The following is a 19,875-nucleotide window of genomic DNA, read 5'->3' on the forward strand; positions in this document are numbered from 1 at the left end:
GTTTTCAGTTCTGACATCTGAACCAGGGTTTTCAGTCCCGTGGTTATCAAGTATCGCAGAGTAGGACTGGTGATGCAGAACTAGGTCTAAGACAGTTCCACTTCCTCATTCAGAAGAGCTGGCCCCAGATCAATGCTCCTGCTGTGATGTGTCTGGTGAACACGGCCCCTGATCACGATCGTAAACACATTCGAGGTGCCGAAGGTTCAGACAAAAAAAACACATAATAACACATGGTCATTCTTTCAAAATGGCCCTGCCCTAAATGTTTAAATCTCCCATAGCTGAGGATGAACTTCTGTTGTTGGACATCACTAAACTCATATGATGGCTATGGGCCTGTTCCTGACCAGCCTCGAGCCTTGAAATACAATTACATAAAACTTGATTCATCCTGAAAGGAAATTCAGATAGAGACTGCAAAGCAACACACTGGTTCATTTATCTTATCATGTTGTTTCATGTCATCCCACTAGCTATCTCCTGCTTTTATATCTTTCCATCATGAAGCAGCGCTTTTCTTCCTCTCCACTCCACACTCCCTTTCTCTTCTCTCACTCGTTTGTAAATATTGATCCTCTTTCTACCTGTCTCTCCTTCCTCCTCTGATGTCTATGGTGTGCTCACACCCGTCCTATCTGCTCTCTTTCCTCTCCTCTTTCCTCCTCTCTCTCTCTCCTCCTCTCCTCTCTCCTCTCCTCCTCTCCTCTCTCCTCCTCTCTCCTCCTCTCCTCTCCTCCTCCTCTCCTCTCCTGCCTCCTCCTCCGGTTCTCCAGTGTGGGTTCTTCAAGCGCTCCGAGCGCCGCCCCCCACTTCGAGACAGAGTTCCACCGCGCCCACCTGGGCGTCCAGCCCTCGGAGGCGGAGAAGCAGGCCACAGACCTCCAATAGGGCCTTCCCACTCGGCCCTTCTCTCCCCTCCCCCCTCCCCCCTAAGCGGTAAAGCCTGCCTGGTGTTCCCTATCTGGTGTGTGCTCCCCTCCCCCCCCTGCCTTGCCACCACTCCCCCTAACGCTTTGGAGCTGTGTCGTGTGTGTTTGCTAGTTTGTGTTTGGGTGTTCATGTGTGTGTGTCACCTTCTCCTTGATGATTCATCCTGGCGGACATCCCGGTTGTCAGAGGACCGTAACAGGTTCATGTGGTACTTCAGCTCCTGGTCACAGCGTGTCATTGACATCCTCATCTCACATTACAATTCATCAGTTAGCTGGTCAGGATGGCAGAATGAGCTCCTGTCCGTGGTGCTGTGGTGACGTCTACACATACAGTATCTGTGAAGTTCAGGTGAAGGTGAAGCGTGGCACTCTGTCTGACGTGTTGTGTGATGTGGCACGGCACACTGGCATGTTCCCTCGGCTTGTGTGTGCTTACACATGTGACACGTTGAATGATGACAGGATGTCCAGGTAGCTGGTGGTACATCTTTGTGATCTGTCGTGGATTGGGAAGACGCACAGATGACGGTGACTATTCACTAAGACATGGGCAAAATGCATTACTGAAAGATATTTCTCTCCATCACTCTCTCTCTCTCTCTCTCTCTCTCTCTCTCTCTCTCTCTCTCTCTCTCTCTCTCTCTTCTCTCTCTCTCATCTCTTCTCTCTCTCTCTCTCTCTCTCCCTCTCTCTCTCTCTCTCCCCCACAGTGTGGCTTCTTCCGGAGGGCTCAGTACAAAGACCAGGTGCCCCAGTATCATGCTGTGAAGATTCCTCGCCAGGACCGGCCCCAGTTCCAGACGGAGAAGTCAGGGATGTTACACAAGAAGGAGTGGGCCACACACTGGAGTGATGGCACCTCCTGAACATGACCACCAACACCTCCCTCAATCTCTCTCCCTCTCTCAGTCTCTCTCTCTCTCTCTCTCTCTCTCTCTCTCTCTCTCTCTCTCTCTCTCTCTCTCTCTCTCTCTCTCTCTCTCTCTCTCTCTCTCTCAACCTCTCTCTGTCTCTCCCTCTCTCAACCTCTCTCTGTCTCTCTCTCTCTCTCTCTCTCTCTCTCTCTCAACCTCTCTCTGTCTCTCCCTCTCTCAACCTCTCTCTCTCCCTCTCTCAACCTCTCTCTCCCTCTCTCTCTCTCAAACTCTCTCTCTCTCCCTCCCTCTCTCTCTCTGTCTCTTCAGTTGACAGTATACTGTAACAGCCTGCGCTCTTCACACAGACAGCTCTGTGTTGATTGATCAAGACGTATCGATACTTGTGTATTGTGTATTTATAATGACTGGATCAATACTGCTCAAAGCTAATGCTGAACTTTCTATATTTGTACTGTGATGTAGCGGTTTGTTTTACAGTAATCCCTCCCAGGCGGGACTGAATCTATATCAATCACAGCGTTCTGGTTCTGTCTACGGGGCAGTATAGACTGCAGAGAGAGTCTTTGATGAACTTTCATGAAGAGGCATCAATAGGCTCTGTCCACACAGATTACCAGACCAAAGACTAACTAACGCAGAGAAATGCATGCACACACCAAACACACACACACCACACACACACACACACACACACACGCACCACACGCACGCACACACACACACACACCACACACACGCACACACACACACACACACCGCCCACAACGTGTACTGCTGCTTGCCTTAACTACTGTAGACTGCTGAGGGCAAAGGAGATGGACTCTGTTTGTACATTATTTGATTGTTTTAGCCTTTTTGCTTTTTATTTTTAGATGTAACAAATCAACTTTAGGAGGCAATAATCAAGAAACACCAGCTTGTTTCTGGCAGTTTGGTTTGGGTTTAGGTGACACCATTTTCATAATGATCCCGTTGCCTGAATGAACTTGAAAACAAACAAACAAAAGATCAGGAAACCACATAGAGTACTGTACCTATATATGACTGAAGACAGTTTTTTACAAGACACACTTTGAGACAAGGGAAAGCCTAAGTTGTGAGTCACAGCATTTGTATTTAACATTGTCTCATCCACTCCTTATGTCCACTTCACCACTTTACTCCAGCATCATGTGTCTCTGAATGGCACATTTGTACTTAGAAATACTGCATTCTAAATCATATTGAAACAAAGAGGGATTGTAAATATTTCCAATACTTGTATTAGTATTTGAATAAAAGTGCCTTACAGTAGAACTGGCAGAGGCCTAACTCAGAAAGAGAATTTAATTGAACAATGAAAGGGAAAATTGACTAACATGGTGTTGCCGTGGAGATGCACATACACACACAGTGTGCCGCCGGGCAATCCATGTTAGTGCATGGTGAGTCATGTATTTTCTAGGTATTGCTGGACAATCGTGTATTAGCCGCATGAGAGAAGATTTCTGTTTTTGTTTTCATCATGATCCCCCATATTTTATTTATTTCTGACTGGTTTTACTGTTAACATTGTAAATAAAATAACAACAAAATATCATGATCAGGAATGAATCAGATATCATGATTTGAAGACTGAGTATTTTGATCACACTAGATTAGAACGTATTGTGCGTCTCATGACATGTTGCTGCTATTTCTGCCTCCTGACACCAGGGGGCAGTAAAGCTCTGTTCTGGCTTGTGAAGCAAACACTGATATACTGTATTTACAAACCATACCCATTTTTGTGTTTCTTTTTAAATTATAAAACCTATGTCATAGACTCATGCAAACTGGATCTGATTGAAAATGAATAGCCGATTTCAAGGACAGTGTAGTCGGATGTATGTAATTAGAGGGTTGCTGAGAGTGTTTAGGCAAGCTGTTACTGGCATTGAAGGAATAATATTTTAGCAGAGGTACATTTCCTAAAACATTGTTTTCAGATAATAATAAAGAAAAAGAAGACATTTAGTTTCCATTACACAAAAGCAAGTATATAATATATATTAAATACAATGTGTGCTTTTACGTGAATTATGTTTATTTTCTTCTTCTTCTGCACTCTACGCAAAATTAAATGTAAATGTAGAATTTATCTATTCATTATACCACCACTTACGTGAAGCCCTTTGACAGTAAGACTTGATTCAAATGCTGATGATAAAATGTTTCTCACAGATGAATGAGTTCAAGAGAGACACATCTATAGATCCTGGTAGCAGTTAGTGTGTCATGCTGGTTGCCATGGTAGCTAATGGCGGTAGGTGTGGAGTATGTGTGTGTGTGTGTGGTTTTTGTGTGTAGTGGGGAACTGATGGAGGATGTTATTAAGAGGATTGCCACCCATTAGTGTTGTTGATAAGCCAAATCTCTGTTTCACTCGGGTGACCACTACAGTACACACATACAGATACATGCACAGACTGTACCCACACACACAAATACTGTATACACACAGACACAGAAATATTCCAATGTGGAATTGAGATAATGATCTGACAAGAACTTCCTCCCTCTGAATGGACAGAGAGTTCTATGTTTGTGGAATTAAATGCATTAAATTAGAACATGCAGCTTGGAGCATGGAAATCACATGCACACAGTCACGGTTTTAGGATGGTTTGGAAAGAGAGTGCGACAGAGGGAGACAGGGAGAGACAAAGAGAGAGACAGAGAGACCACTACTGTTGGGCAGTAAACACAAAAACAAAGTATCAATCTTCTGCTATATAAAGTAATAATAGATCTGTTTTCTCTGTGAGGATTGATTTGTTTAGACTCATGTAGTCTCTGGTGCTCTGGAGGAGGTCCAGACAGGGTGCTGGCAGTATAAGTCCCTTTCCGTTCTCTTTAATAACTCTTAATTCCCTCTTTGGTGTTTGCTTCTCTGATGTCCTCAGGGCTTACACCTTCTCCTCCCAGCTTCTCTGGTCCCCTGGTTGCTCTTAAAGGAGTTAATGGACCTGTGAGTAAGACCTCACATTAAATAAGACTGTAACTTCCTGTCCTCTGTCCCTACATCCCCCTGGCCTCTGCCCATCCATTTCCATGGTCTCCTGGGCTCCTTTAAAGAGCAAACCAGGGCGTATAAAAGACACAGCAAGGTGTCCCCTGGTCAGTGAAGTTACAGGACTCCAGAGAAGACCAGACAGTGCATCCTCCACCCTCCCAGAGCCTCACCGAAAACCAGGACGACCGTCAAGCTTTCAAGCCAGCGGAGCCTGACCCCCACCCTGATACGGGCGCAAACCTCCACCCAAGTGGATCCATCCGTCCCTCTCACTAACCAGCTCATCAGACCTCCTCCTCTTCACCATGGACACAGCGGTGGTGGTGACTGTGCTGGCTCTGGTTCTGACCATGGCGGGGGTGGGCCGGTCTCTGCAGATCCAGGAGGACGGGGTGCTGAACAGAGAGAACCTCATGCCAGGCAGCTCAGAGGACAACATGGCCGAGCAACTGCTGGAACTGGTAAGACACGACCACAACCACAACCGTGTCCAACCAGCTAAAAAAGAAAGAATGAATGAGACACAACTCGAGTGGATTTAAATAGGATGCGTTCATTCTGGTGATAAATGAGTTGACAGATTGTTCATTTCCGGAGAGTTCTGTTGATGTTGTGTAGTTGTCTGGTGGATCAGGTGCTCTGTTGTGTGTGGCAGCATTTGAGAAAGGGCTTGTAGAGCCGGTTCTTGTGTGTCTGTGTGTTTGAGGAGTGTGGAGGCAAGGGTAACACTGGTTCTGTGTGTGTGTAACAGGAAAGTGAGGAGGTGGGAGGTAATGGTTTGGAGGAGCGAATGCTACTGAGCTCACTGCTAAGGTCGCTCCTGATTGGCTCCCAGAGACACGCCAGGAACTCCGTCCTCCACCAGCCACAGAGGTGAGTTCTGCCTGCACACCTGGGTCTGAAAGACATCACCATCATCATCATCATCACCAGCATCATCACCAGCATCATCATCACCATCATTATCATCATCATCACCATCGTTATCCTAATCCTCATCATCATCACCATCATTGTCTTTGTCTTCATCCACATCAAGCTCTAGACCTCTGTTCATGTCTTTATCTAAGACCTATACTTCCTGTCTCAGTCTAAGAGCTATACTTCCTGTCTCAGTTTAAGACCTATACTTCCTGTCTCAGTCTAAGAGCTATACTTCCTGTCTCAGTTTAAGACCTATACTTCCTGTCTCAGTCTAAGAGCTATACTTCCTGTCTCAGTTTAAGACCTATACTTCCTGTCTCAGTTTAAGACCTATACTTCCTGTCTCAGTCTAAGAGCTATACTTCCTGTCTCAGTTTAAGACCTATACTTCCTGTCTCATTCTAAGAGCTATACTTCCTGTCTCAGTCTGATAGCTATACTTCCTGTCTCAGTTTAAGACCTATACTTCCTGTCTCAGTCTAAGACCTATACTTCCTGGCTCAGTCTAAGAGCTGTACTCCTGTGTGCAGGTTTGGCCGTGGCGCGAGAGGAGGCCTGCTCTCAGACGAGAGGATACAGTCACGTGACTGGGAGGTGGCCCCCGGCCAGATCTGGAGCATGGCTGTGCCACAGAGGTTTGGCAGGAAGTAGGGCACCCTGCCACACACACACACACACACACACACACACACACACACACACACACCAGACACTAACACTCAGACGCACACACAGACACTCAAACACACACAGCATTCACCAGTAGACACACCGTGCTGCCTGAGTGGAGACAGAGGATTAATGCTAGCGTCCACGGACAGACCAACTATGAAATATTCAAAACGTAATGTACTTTTAAAACTTTAACAACATTTAGTACTGTGCCTGACCACCCCACCCCCACTACCCCTCTACCTAGACAGCCAGTAGCCAGGGCAACATCCCAGTCACATTCTCTCTCTGCACCTCCCTGACTACAGAGAGACTTGAGTCCTTCTGATTGGTGCATTCTATGGCTTTGTGAGGGAGGAGGACACATCTGCTGAGCTCTCCTGAGTATTCTCTCTCTCTCTCTCTCTCTCTCTCTCTCTCTCTCTCTCTCTCTCTCTCTCTCTCTCTCTCTCTCTCTCTCTCTCTCTCTCTCTGTCTCTCTCTCTTTCTCTCTCTCTGTCTCGCTCTCTCTCTGTCTCTCTCTCTCTCTCTCTCTCTCTCTCTCTCTCTCTCTCTCTGTCTCTCTCTCTCTCTCTCTCTCTCTCTCTCTCTCTCTCTCTCTCTCTCTCTCTCTCTCTCTCTCTCTCTCTCTCTCTCTCTCTCTCTCTCTGTGTTTCAAATCAAATGAAAATGTATTTGTATAGCCCTTTTTACAATCAATGTCACAGAGGGCTTCACATACGCCCATAGAACTGACATAGTGTGTCTGCTGTTACTTAACATTGGTTGCATTTATATATATATACAGTATATATATATATAAATATAGTTTGTGTGTTGATTTGTTCTCCTGCTTTTCTCTGTTAAACCAATAAAAAGCTTCTTGCTGTGAGTAGAGTTTGATATGTGTGTGAGTGATGGATCAGATGTGAGGCTCTCAGTGGAGGCTGTTCAGCAGTCATCAGACAGACAGACACCAGGACACAGACACATGCAGATTATGGCTGTCACTTTTCAGCTTTAATTGGCTCCCTCGGAGATGAGTAAATATACAAAGACGCAGACACACAAATTCTCTCTCTCAAGCGCCAAACTGTTCTGGTTACTGCGCAGGCCACCTGGGAAGTCAGTGTGTAATAAGCCCGCGCTCTAATTAAAAGCCTGGAACATGCAATTACTCCACTCTGCTCTCGCCTGGTTTCCGCAGTCAATTACTGGCCTGACGACTATGCCAATCTCCCCACCGCCACCGCTGTGCTGGAGGGACCTTCTAATCCCTGTCTACATCTTCCTGAGACTGGATGATGGCTGGAGATGGGTGTTTGTGTTCACCTGCAAACGAGATCTCGTCCCTGTGTTGTCATCTTGTGTTGATATAGATATATACATACATATATCTATATATATGTTTCATGTTTTAGTCCTGGTGTAATGACTGTAGTGAGGTCCACAAGACCACACGGAGCCAACATCTTGCCACACCTGAAGAGTGATTCAATCACATCAGACAAACCTAATCAGCCCTTGTGACACCCTCAGTATGCTGATTACCCACCAAACGCCGATGCAAAGGAACCATAGAATGGGGGGGGACGACCTCCCCAATCTACCTAATCAGCCCTCCTGCTAGCTTGCAAGCTTCAAAGGGCCTGATTTAGACAACACGTCTCCAGCGACCATTTGCTATCCGTTTCGGCGGCGATTTGAACAAAGAACATACCTTGATCAGAACTTTTGAGGAAAGTCTTGAGACTTCACCTTTACCACAAGAGTACAAGGTGGAGAATTATGAGAGGGATATTTGTGTTATGTTTGTTACTTTGTTTTAATGTTGTGTTCACTGAAATCTTGATTCTAGTAACAACTCCTTCTTCCTGAAAGATAACCACGTCATTCTTGGTATCTACACGAAGCTATCATAATAAAACAATCATTCAACTATATTTTGTAACTGTACCAAGATGTCCAGAACAATATTTGAACCATCGAATGATCAGCCAGAGATCAGATCACACCTTTGGTAGGTGTGAAGGAAGGAGGGGGGAGTTGAGAACCCAGCTTCCCCCAATCCACATCTGACCCCAGACGGGTCCTCCCTCGAACTGTATAAAGCCCTAAGATGACCATCAATCTCTGACTCCAGCGAAACCGACCATGGCATGAACGCCATCAGGATTGGCGTTCCAAAGGACGTCGCCAAGCTTCTCCTGAGATTCAACTTCATAGTGAACGCGTCACTATCTGGACGTTTCAACAGAAGAACCAAAAACGCAATTCCAAATGCGACTTCACTGAGATCCCGCAGACTCAGTCACATGACCCAGCGCAGCCGCGCTGTGACTTCAGATTCTTCAAATGGACCTTTGGCGCAAACCGCCCTCAACCTCATTGATCAACCCCTGATCAAACGTAACTATGGCTAACGCTCTTTCCTCCTCGACATGGCATTGGCGTGAGCTCTGTTTATGATTTGTAAGGATGTAATCACTGACTGTACAATTTCTGCCTTTCTTTAAGTTAGACCATTTCATTCTGTTCATTGAAACCAATCTCTCATATCAAACCCATAATCCAACTTTTCATAAGATCTGTTTACCTTACTTGAATAAATTCATTGTAAAGATATTTTGACGTGCGTGTTCACTGATGTTACGATTGGCTCTACTCTTAGAACGAATTCATTCCTTAAGATTAGACTGATTATTACGAAGGCTATTATTTAAATATTATTCAATAAGGTTTCCTCTATCCCTTTAACAATAAGAGGTGGTGCCCCCGAGAACTACATACTTTATTATAAATTAAGTATTGCTAATCTTAAACGAGCAAACCCCGCTACATGACACACTCTGACATGTTTCTTCACGATACTTATTTGAAGTCTATTGATGCTCAAACCTTAACTGTATGATTAACTAGATGATCCGTTTTGGTTCAGAATGAACCCAGCATATGTTAAGAGGGTATACTAAAATAAATCATAAGCAAGATGTCAGAAAATTCCTAGCGTCTCTGGGGCTATTACTACAAAACAGGGTCACACATGACAGCTATGTCTTAGATGTAGTTTCAGAAGCAAACATTCCAGTCCAGTTAATGAACTCCATCTAAACAAGATGATTTTGACAACAACTGCACTAAAACGCTAAAACGCTTTGCTTGGGTTTCCTCCATGACACATTGGCTGCAGATGTCAAGCAGTCCATGTGATAAATAAAATCCTTTCAAACCCATTTAGTAAATTGCTGCGGCCTGAATAAGACATCAGCCCTCAGGATAAACAGCCTTTCCATCAGCCAGAGCCCTTAGCTGTTCCAGGGGACTGGAGCTCAGGTTGAACAGCTGGCAGCTCCCTAACCCACACATGCTTACAGACCCAAGGTGTCACTACTTGTCCTGGAGGTTTATATGATATTCTTTCCCCTTGACTGGACACTCAAAGTAGACTGGCAGGGTCATCCCCCCACTGTGATGTGCTTAAGTTGTGTGAGAGAGAGAGACACCGAGAGAGACAGTGTGTGTGAGAGAGAGAGTAAGAACAGGGGAGAGAGAGGGAGAGAGACAGAGAGAAAAAGTGAGAGAGAGACAGAGAGAGACAGTGTGTGTGTGTGTGTGTGTGTGTGTGTGTGTGAGAGTGTGTGTGTGTGAGAGAGAGATAGAGTAAGAACGGGGGAGAGAGAGGGAGAGAGACAGAGAGAAAAAGTGAGAGAGAGACAGAGAGAGACAGTGTGTGTGTGTGTGTGTGTGTGTGTGAGAGAGAGAGAGTAAGAACGGGGGAGAGAGAGAGTAAGGATACTAGAGGGAGCGAGAGTTGGTTTCTCTGCAGCTGTGGCTCTGTGATCAGCACAGCGGGAGACTAAAACACACATCTCATCTGTAATTCATGAGTCAAGGGTGTCGGCAGGGGGTCTGAAAAGGAAAACTTGTTTGTGTGTGAGTGCGTGAGTGTGTGCAGGTGCACGGGGTTCTCAAACGTGTGTGGCTTTGAAGCGGAGAGGGAGTAGAGAGAGATGGGACGGAGATGAAGAGAAGTCTGCTCCCATCGCTCAACGACACCTCCCACAGCACATCTCATGAAGCGTCTCGCAAGAGCGTCACCGGATTGCCTCTTGCCGTGCATTTAGATGCATGATTGTCTAACCCGTCCTTGATCTCCTCTTTATGCATGTCCTCGTCGGCCATCTTGGAGAGCTTACACAGATTGTGTTGGCCGCTACAGCATGTGACCATGACACAGCATAATCTATCACAAACATTCACGGCCGGAACAACTCAACATTGGGAAGCTTGTGAAAATGAGAAAGGGATGTTCAATGTCAAACAAGCGAGCCAGGCTGTTGCATGACTGAAGAGTGTGATTGTTGTTCCTAGAAGTGTTCATTTGTTTTCCAATTAATTAAACAATTCAATTTTTTTTTTTTAAGAGAAATACTCTAAACCCAGATTCACACACTCACCTTCTATGAATGGCTGTTGATTATTTTCATTACTCAACCGTGAGGGAAGTCTCAGCATGGATGCCTGTGAAGTGTCTTTTGTAACCAATGGAAAAGCATCATGTCACTTGTATAACAAGTGAGAGTAATACCGGAGTACCTCCTGGTGGGACACCAACATTTACGGATCAAGAGGACATCTTGGGTCCAGCACAAGTATGCAGGGCTACAAGACATGCATGTGTGTGTGAACTGTCCAGCAGTTGTGTGCTCTCGAGGGGATACAGGGCCGGATGTAATCGTCTGGTTAGTGCTGCTCTCAGCATGTCATAGTATGTTAGCTAGCTGGCACCTTGGTGCACTGATGACAGAGGCATTATTTCACAGGAGAGGCTTTGGCCCTTATCCCTGCTTTAATTACGTTTCCTTTCAACATAGGAAAAGCCTACTTGTTTCATCAACATGATGAATTTGCTTTCTGTGAGGAAAGATAATGCCAAGCGTGTCTATGGGCTATCTGCCCTGTTTCAGCCACATCCATTTTTTCATTTTCAGCTGTGAAGGCAATCTGTGGCTCTGTCTTGCTTCCACTATGTAGGAAGATGCCCTCAGTCACAATTAGGTCAAGCCTTTGTTTTGCTATGCCATGTTACTCTAAGAAGTCTGTCTCCAAGCCGGTGTGTGGGTGAGATATAAGGCCCCTGTAGCAAAGTGGGCTTCAGGGAATCTCTGAACTGCAGACGATCAATCACCATAGTGCTGTGAGGGGAGGCAGGGGAACTGGGAAACCAAGTGTGACCAAAGCACCCAGTGATGGCAGATCACAGCTTAATCTTCCCTCAGTGCAACTGGATTAAGCCAATAATGCCACTCACTTATCCTTGTACTGTTTCATGTATGGATGTCTGTCTGTTGTACACAACAATCATTTATTTGTATGTGTAAGTGGGTACGTGTCTATGTGTGAGTGTGTGTGTGTGGGAAGGGGGGCTGTAATTGTCTGTGTGCATCATGTGTGTGTTCTGTTTATTTTGGAATTTCTCATTTAAAAACTGAGGGAGAAACATACATTTAAAATACAGAGGGAGAGAGACATACATCGAGGGAAAGAGAGAGTAAAAGAGGGCAAGAGAGAGAAAGGCTGGTAGCTTGGATGCTGCAGATAAGCTCTGAGGGAAACTATCCAATAGAAAGAGAGGGGAGAAGAGGCGGGACTTAAGATAAGAGGGAGGCAGAGGCAGAAACAGCGAATGAGCCGTGGACAGAGAGAAAGACAGAAAGAAAAAGAGAGAGAGGGAGAGAGACAGAGACACAGCGAAAGAGAGAGGCTGTGAGAGATAGAGAGAGAACGAGAGAGAGAGAACGAGAGAGAGAGAGAGAGAGAGAGAGAGAGAGAGGGTGTGTGTGCAAGAGAGATAGAGAGGAGTTGAGAACAGAGACTCCTGCCTCAGCAGTAAGCGTGGAGCCGGTGGCAAAAACAGACTAGGACAGGAGCTGGAATCAAGCTGACTGACAGACTGAGCACAGGACAGACTGAGCACAGTGCAGACTGAGCACAGGACAGACTGAGCACAGGACAGACTGAGCACAGGACAGACTGAGCACAGTGCAGACTGAGCACAGGACAGCAGAACAAGGAAGAGAAGAAAAATAGGTGTTGATAGAAAGTGAGTTTGAGAGGAGAGAAACAAATAAAAACCTTTTCTTCGCCGGACTACAGCAGTGCACCCCCCTCCTCCCTCTGCATCCGTGTCTTCGCTAGCCTGCACTGACAGGGCCACCATGGAGACTGGCAGCCCGCGCAAGATCCAGTTCACCATGCCTCTCCTGGACACCCACCTGGACCCAGAAGCAGCCGAGCAGGTAGGAAGGGCTGGGGGGAGGGGGGAGGGGGGAGAGAGGGGAGACAGGGGAGCTGGAGGAATGGGAGAGGCAGGGAGACACAGGAGGGGAGGAAGGGGGGGTGGTAGGGTAAGGACAGGGGAGGCAGGGAGGCAGAGGAGGTAAGGCAGAGAGGGGATGCTGGGAGTGGAGAGCGTTGTAGGTTAGTTGGGACGCAGAACAAGGAGGTGTGTGTGTGTGTGTGTGTGTGTGTGGACTGCCAGAGAGATGGAATCTCTGCACCCCTCTGAAATCAGGCTCTTTGGTGTCTGACTGGAATATATTGACATGATGTGGACTGCAGGATGAGTCTGATGTCTGCACACTTCTTTTCTCTTGGTTGGAGAAAAGAGGAAAAGAGTGAGAAAAATGTGTTGCTCTCTTTCCCTCCCTCCTGCCAGCCCTCTCCCTCCCTCCTGCCAGCCCTCTCCCTCTCTTCTACAGTCCACCTTTCCATCCCCCCTTCCCTCTCTCCTCCACTTCTCCCTCCATCCTCAGGCAGTGTCTGGATAACTGACCCTGATTTCCCGGGACTAGGAGATATTATTCAACAGGTCTGATGGTGTTGGTGATGGGGTGAGAACAGTGAGGTGGTCTGTCAGAGCAGTAGAGATGGTCTGGGTTTGGTGTCAGGATGAGCATAGTTGATACAGTTGGCGCTCTACCCAAGGGACGGTCTGTGATGAGGAGGGTCATGCTGGCTGTGTACTGATGCTGTCGTGTGGTCCATTAGAATGTGCAAGAGAACTGTCTGTTACAGTCAGTGTGAGTGTGTGTGAAAGAGAGATGGAGATAGAGAGAGGCAAATAGATAGAAAGGGAAAGAGAGAGAAATAGATGGAGACAGAGAGAGAGAGAGAGAGAGAGAGAGAGAGAGAGAGAGAGAGAGAGAGAGAGAGAGAGGGGATGTGTTTGGGCTGACACAGCTGTAGCCATGCAGCCCGGTCAGCTGTTTGGTCAGACAGGCAGACAGACGATCTATCTGCCTGCTAATGAGTCGTTATGGGTGAGCTGGTAATTACCAACAAATGAGCAGATCTTTTTGCCTGCCGTGGACTTGTCAGTGCTCACCATATGGTTTAGAGACCGTTCTTTCAGAAGTCAATTGGAGAAAAAAAATCTAATGCCATTCAAAAGACCAAACTGAAACACTATTACGCAAAAACCTCCAGATTATCAATCCATTACCAAAGCTCTGTGCAACTAGCTTCTTCAGCTTGATACTACAGCAAGCTTAAACTTTTAAGTGGATGGAATTTGAACACACTCAAACTCAACCCTCTGGCTCCTTCACAGTGTTACCCCCGACAACTGCCATAGAATTAGACTCAACACATGGATGTATAGAATCCAACCATGGGAGATGATGATGTGGATGTATGGATACTGCCTGTTCTGCTGTCTTTCCTTCAGCCATGGCTGTGATGCTGATCCTGTCTGGATGGGCCCAGTATGCCCATGGATCTGTGCCACTCTGGCTATTACCCTCCTATTAATACCAAGACTGCTGCAAATGACCGCAGAGGACGAGTGACATGCTGCAGTGTGTGTGCGTGCGTGTGTGTGTGTGTGTGTGTGTGAGAGAGAGTGTGTGTTTTCCCACATATTCCTCCTCCATGCTTACCTCCCAGCAAGAAAAGCCTGTCTCTGCAGAGAACTGCCTGTCAATAAGAGCTATCTACACACACACACACAGTGGTGTAGTGGTCCCTGGAGAAGTGGGTATACTCTCAGTATTCAGTATACTCTCAGTATTTTTTTTTAAGTAGTCCAGAAAAAAGCCCTGTTTTAGAAACAGTGACATGTAAGACTATGATTTAGTTTACCCAAAAATATGTAATTTCTACTTGCACACTATTATTCTTGGATTTGAAGTCTTCTGTTTGTTTAGCACTCCACAGGTCTGGCCAGTCATTATTGATGTCTACAGACAACAACAAAACTAATTATGCATCTCCCTGTCTCTCTCTCTCTCACACACTTACACACACACACACACACACACACACACACACACACACACTACTGTGATCACAATAGTCATCAGCAAGACATGGGTCCCCCTCTTTACATTAACAATCTGCATAACCAAGTGGAAATATTTTCAGCAAGTGAAGCTGAAGCATACAGGAGATTAGTGAGTGAAATACTTGGGAGAGTTTATTTAACAAAAAAACAACAAATTTAACACAAAATGTACAAAATGTTATATAACAGTAGCATTGTAAAAAACAAACATGGATACAGACAAAATAAATAGAAGGGCAATAAAATAAATAACATCACACAGAAATTCAAAATGAGGCTTAATCTGTCAAAATCACCTTTTGTTACAGTGTGAGGCTTCACTTTTCAATAAACTGGAGATGCAATTTACTGCCTGTGTGTTCTGACCTGGTGGTGGTAGACTGGATCCTTGTCTATGCTCACACTGACTTGCCTGGCTAGCTCCCGGTTGAGAGCTGCCAGGGCTGCTGGTTTTAGGGGTGGGGTCTGCCTGGGCCTGATCTGGGCCTGATTTGTGCCTCTTTACAAAAAAGTCAGCAATATCTCCCTTCCTTTTCATGGTTACCTGTCCCTATACAAAATAAGACAGCCTGATTAGACCTCAATATTGTTTTAGGCTGAATCTTAAACTATTTGTCCCCATTCTTGTGTTTTAACTTACTTAAAAATCAACTACCAGCTTAGCTACTATGCAATTAAACTAGATCATATAGGTTAGTTAGGGCTAAGTAACTTGGCTAATGTTATAATTTAGGGCTTAGTAACTTGGCTAACGTTATAATTTAGACCTTTACAATAATAAACAAGCTTCATAAACATTGAGATAATCAGTTTCATCAGTCTGGTATGAAATTCTTATGAACTGGGTTGATTAAACACTTACTGAAAACCAACAATGCCCCGGTTTCCCCACATTATCCCAATCTACGTAGCTAGCTTCATAACGTTAGCCGACTCGCACTAACTATTGGCGGCAACATCTCTTCTCCTCTAAATGTGCAGTCACTGGCAATTTGCCAGTAGTTTAAAATAATGATTCATTTGGAAACCACCTTAAAACTTACCTCAGAATGATGTCTTCCATCAACTGGGGTGGCACACCGCCGCTTGTGTCATTTCTTCATCTGTTGTTTGGTCTGCTGCCGTTATCGTAGTCAAGTGGCACCGGCACCTGAGTTTGTTTTTTTTTTTTTTTTCACTGGCACCTGAGGTATTAGCGATATTTTCCTCGGCATGACCCGCCCTACTCTGCCTCTGATTGGCTCATCAGTCCTCATGCCTAAAGTTAACCAATCTAATCAGTGAAAGCAGCGAGTACCAGCCAATTAGAGGCAGAGGAGGGTGGGGGTCATGGCTTCACTATCCCCGAGGAAGAAAATAGGCAATCTGACTCACAGATATTACTGAATGATGCGCATCAGGGGGGATTTAGAAGTGGGTATACGCAATGCTGACTGAAAAATAAGTAGGTATACGCCGTATACCAGCGTATACCCTGGACTACACCTCTGCACACACACACACACACACACACACACACACACACGTGAACCCTTCTCTTCCAACACTTTCGACCTCATCCAGACATGACCTCATCACGACCTTGTGTGAGAGCTCCCAGTGGGTGTCTCTACAGCACAAGCAGATCACACAACATGAAGACAGTTCAGATCTACACAGTATTAGATAAGTGGGTGTCCCAGGAAGACAGAAAACACTATGTTCTGGAACAATAATCCAATTTCCCAGATCACTTAATTAAGGAGTTCTTTGTGTTGTGGGTTTTGTCATATTCAATAGGCTATGTCTCTAAAGCTGGATCCCTGGTGGATCCACTTCTTTCTCCCAGGAACTTCGGCCACGATAATTGAATTTCTTCCGATTAGAATTATTTGTGCGGAAGAATAGGGGGCGGCATAAATATATCCATCCATCGAGTCGGTGGAAATGACAGGATGAACAATGGCATTTTAAGGTAATGCATCCTCCTGTGAGACTGGTCAGGGATCAGACATTATCCTTTCTCACATCCTGTTGCGTCTCTGGCAAAGAAGTCTGGGTTCGTCTCTGACCGCGAGTGCTGCGATAACCTCTGACCATGGACTGCTTCAGGCTGCTTTGGAGAAAGGCTTTACTGAGAGAGGACGTGGCTGTTCAGATGATAATCCCCCCCTGGGCTGCTGCTCCATGGCAGGCTGGGGAGGATGAAAGCCCTCCACACACTGTCATTCTCTGGTCCTTATGTTCCTCCTAGACTCCTCCCAGAATACCTGTTTACCTCTTTTCCACATTTTGTGTTCTGTATTCACAGCATGATCGTACCTCCTGAGACTAGAAGTCCTTTTATCTCACTGAAAAAGTCAGGGGTTTGTGGTTGTCGAGTTGGCACCCCACTTTGTTTTGGTGAGGTAGTAGGGTACCTAAGTGACTACACAAAGATGCTATAGAGAGCAGAGATCTACAACAGTTTGGACCGAGCCCTACACTGCAGTCCTGCCTCTCTGACGTTTATCTACAGTTAGCCTGACAGAGCGGGAGGAACTACAATCTATTGCACTGGAGATTGAATTAGAACTCTGCTTTTGGATTCCAACTGCTCCTCGAGCTAGGAGACAGAGAGAGAGAGAGAGAGAGAGAGAGAGAGAGAGAGAGAGAGAGAGAGAGAGAGAGTGAGAGAGAGAGAGAGAGAGAGGAGAGAGAGAGAGAGAGAGAGAGAGAGAGAGAGAGAGATAGTGAGAGAGAGGGGGAGATAGAGCACTGAGACCGAGAAATAATGACAATTATACAACGAGACAGAGGGATGAAAGGTTGCTTGGAAAGAGAAGAAGAGAGCGATAGACGTCAGACAGGGATTGTTTGATAGAAAGAGAGAGACACTCAACCTGTGCTCTGCTGTTAAAACATAAGGGCATCAAACTTCCTCTGGGAAAGTATAGAACTGAAGCAGTCTAATGTCCCAGAGGACATTTATCACATTGAGTCTGTTCAACTGTTCTTACAATTCACAGTAGTATGACGCATATTGCGTGTGTTTAATGACGGGTGCAGTGACACTGTAACATACTTAATAACTGGTGTTGAATTCATGCAGCTTTTCCATTGGTGGTCGTCACCGAGATGTGAGTGACCTCAGTTTCAATGGGAGGATAGGTTAGCCTGTTTTTGAACCTCCGGATCAGTGAATCATTCAAGTGGGATTCAACCTCTCAGATTACTCAGAGGAACAATGAAGCTTTCTCCGCCTCCCCCGCAGACGTGATGACAACCCTCAGCCACGGGTTCCCTGGCCATCCCACTTCACCAAAAGGTCCTTGTTGTTCTCCGCTCTGTGTTCCCTGGAGTGGGTTCTCCACAGGGCGTGGGCCTTGTTGGAGAGAGAGGAGAGAGGGAGAGAGAGAGAGAGAGAGAGAGAGAGAGAGAGAGAGAGAGAGGGAGAGAGAGAGAGAGAGAGAGAGAGAGAGAGACAGAGAGAGAGAGAGAGAGAGAGGACAGAGAGGAGAGAGAGAGAGAGAGAGAGAGAGAGAGAGAGAGAGAGAGAGAGAGAGAGAGAGAGAGAGAGATGAGAGAGAGAGAGAGAGAGAGAGAGAGAGAGAAAAAGAGAACCCTCGTTAGCCTCTAGGTGTGTGTGTGGAGAATCAGACCAGAGGACTGTTCTGTTGTAGGCTGTAGGCTAGAGCATAATCACCCCATGGGGACACATGGCTCACTGTCTCTCTGGATTTCTGTGGGCAGAGCCTGGAAATGGACACATGCTACAAAACACACACATATTGACGCACAAAAACACACATGCGCAGGCATACATACCCGAACACACAGGCATACACACACACATACACCTTACGCAGTGCATGTGTGCCTACCTTCCTCCTCCACAGGATGTGATGTCAGAGAACTATGCACTGACACCTTCCTGTCTGGTCACAAAAACAAGGGGAGATGGAGATGAGGGAGAGAGAGAAAATGGAGGAGGGAGAGGAAAAGGAGGGAGAGGCGGGGAAATCTCTCTATTCCCTGTTCTTCTGTGGTCACAAGGACAGGAAAGGAGCCCTCTTCAAGTGTGAATGGGTAATTAAAGTGTTTCATGGTGGAGATAATGCAGACCACACTACCCGTCCATTTTCATTAGGCTACGTTCTTTTCAGCTGTCACATCTGCATCTCAGACCTCTCCCAAGAGCAGATAGAATTGGGTTAGTGTGCGTGTGTGTGTGTCTGCGTTTTTGGTTTTTGAAACACGTGTCCAGTATAACTATGTGTGTTGTGTGTCTTTTGAAATGTATGTGTTGAGTGTGTTTCGACATGCATGTGTGTGTGTGTGTGTGTGTGTGAGCGCAAAAGTGACAAATGACTGTTTCAGTGACAGTGACAGTTCATAGAGACCATGAAGACAAGAAGACACGACTTTACCCTTTTCGAGTCCCAAGTTGAACCGTGGACGGAACCAGAAATAGATCCTTCTCAGTGTTCCATCCTGTCTTCTGTGCTTCTCATTCTTTTCAGAGCATTTTGAGGGGTGGAGGGAGGGGGGAGGGAGGGGGGAGGTGGAGGCAGAAAAGGCGAAGGTTGAGCGCTTTGAGAAATGTGTTGTGCGCTGCTCCAAGCGCTCCCAATGCACTCAAAGTTGAACTATTTTCAGCTGGAAGGCCTCGGAGCAGTGCACAGCCTTGAGAGCTCTGGAAGAGAACACACTCAGTGTCGGTCTTGAGGAGCCTGTAAGGTCTGTCTCCCTCTCTCCCTGCCCCCTCCTCACCCAGAGCTGGGGGAGACACGACCACCGTGGACCCACAGACACCCAGCACCAGAGGACCTGCTCCTGTGGATCAGGAAACATTCAAACACACACACAATCACATGCACAGAGCTACTCATTCATTAGATGCCCTTTTTTTGTATTCAACTTCCTCTCCGCTAAAGAGCAGCTGTGTGTTTTTTAGACCCGTCACTTCTTTGCAATGCTGGTGTGCTGTGTGTGAGTGTGTGTGCATGTCTACAGAATGTGTGTGTGTGTCTTCTGCTAGTGTGTAAACCAGAGGACATGGATGGCTGTGTTCCAGCTGAAGATGGCTGCATTTAGAGACCAGAGAAATAAACAGCACTCTCTCTGTTAGTCAGTAATGTTGTGAGTCTG

At 46.1% G+C, this 19,875-nt stretch overlaps 3 protein-coding genes across 3 annotated transcripts in view; all 3 read left to right on the plus strand.

The window, feature by feature from the left end:
- The window catches only part of itga7 (integrin, alpha 7), a 29,025-nt gene extending 25,627 nt beyond the window's left edge, over nucleotides 1–3,398 (plus strand). The window contains 2 exon segments of the mRNA XM_062459644.1: nucleotides 1,646–1,839; nucleotides 2,054–3,398. Coding sequence (XP_062315628.1) covers nucleotides 1,646–1,801 — 156 coding nt within the window. The 3' untranslated portion in view covers nucleotides 1,802–1,839; nucleotides 2,054–3,398.
- LOC134027573 (elastase-1-like) overlaps nucleotides 1–19,875 on the plus strand; it is a 90,636-nt gene that overhangs the window by 50,644 nt on the left and 20,117 nt on the right. The gene's annotated exons all lie outside the window — the stretch shown is intronic.
- npffl (neuropeptide FF-amide peptide precursor like) lies at nucleotides 4,990–6,422 on the plus strand. The gene is made up of 3 exons (XM_062477829.1): nucleotides 4,990–5,308; nucleotides 5,599–5,720; nucleotides 6,302–6,422. The coding sequence occupies exons 1-3, from the start codon at nucleotides 5,153–5,155 to the stop codon at nucleotides 6,420–6,422; spliced, it is 399 nt and encodes a 132-aa protein (XP_062333813.1). The 5' UTR covers nucleotides 4,990–5,152.

The sequence above is a fragment of the Osmerus eperlanus genome, chromosome 1 (assembly GCF_963692335.1).
Source record: "Osmerus eperlanus chromosome 1, fOsmEpe2.1, whole genome shotgun sequence".
NCBI lineage: Eukaryota > Metazoa > Chordata > Actinopteri > Osmeriformes > Osmeridae > Osmerus > Osmerus eperlanus.

What these genes read in the sequence shown, in the direction of transcription:
- npffl (XM_062477829.1), top strand. Translation starts at nt 5,153, where the DNA reads ATGGACACAGCGGTGGTGGTGACTGTGCTGGCTCTGGTTCTGACCATG. An exon ending in CCGAGCAACTGCTGGAACTG is followed by an intron (nt 5,309 to 5,598) that starts GTAAGACACGAC and finishes TGTGTGTAACAG; the next exon opens with GAAAGTGAGGAGGTGGGAGG. An exon ending in GTCCTCCACCAGCCACAGAG is followed by an intron (nt 5,721 to 6,301) that starts GTGAGTTCTGCC and finishes TCCTGTGTGCAG; the next exon opens with GTTTGGCCGTGGCGCGAGAG.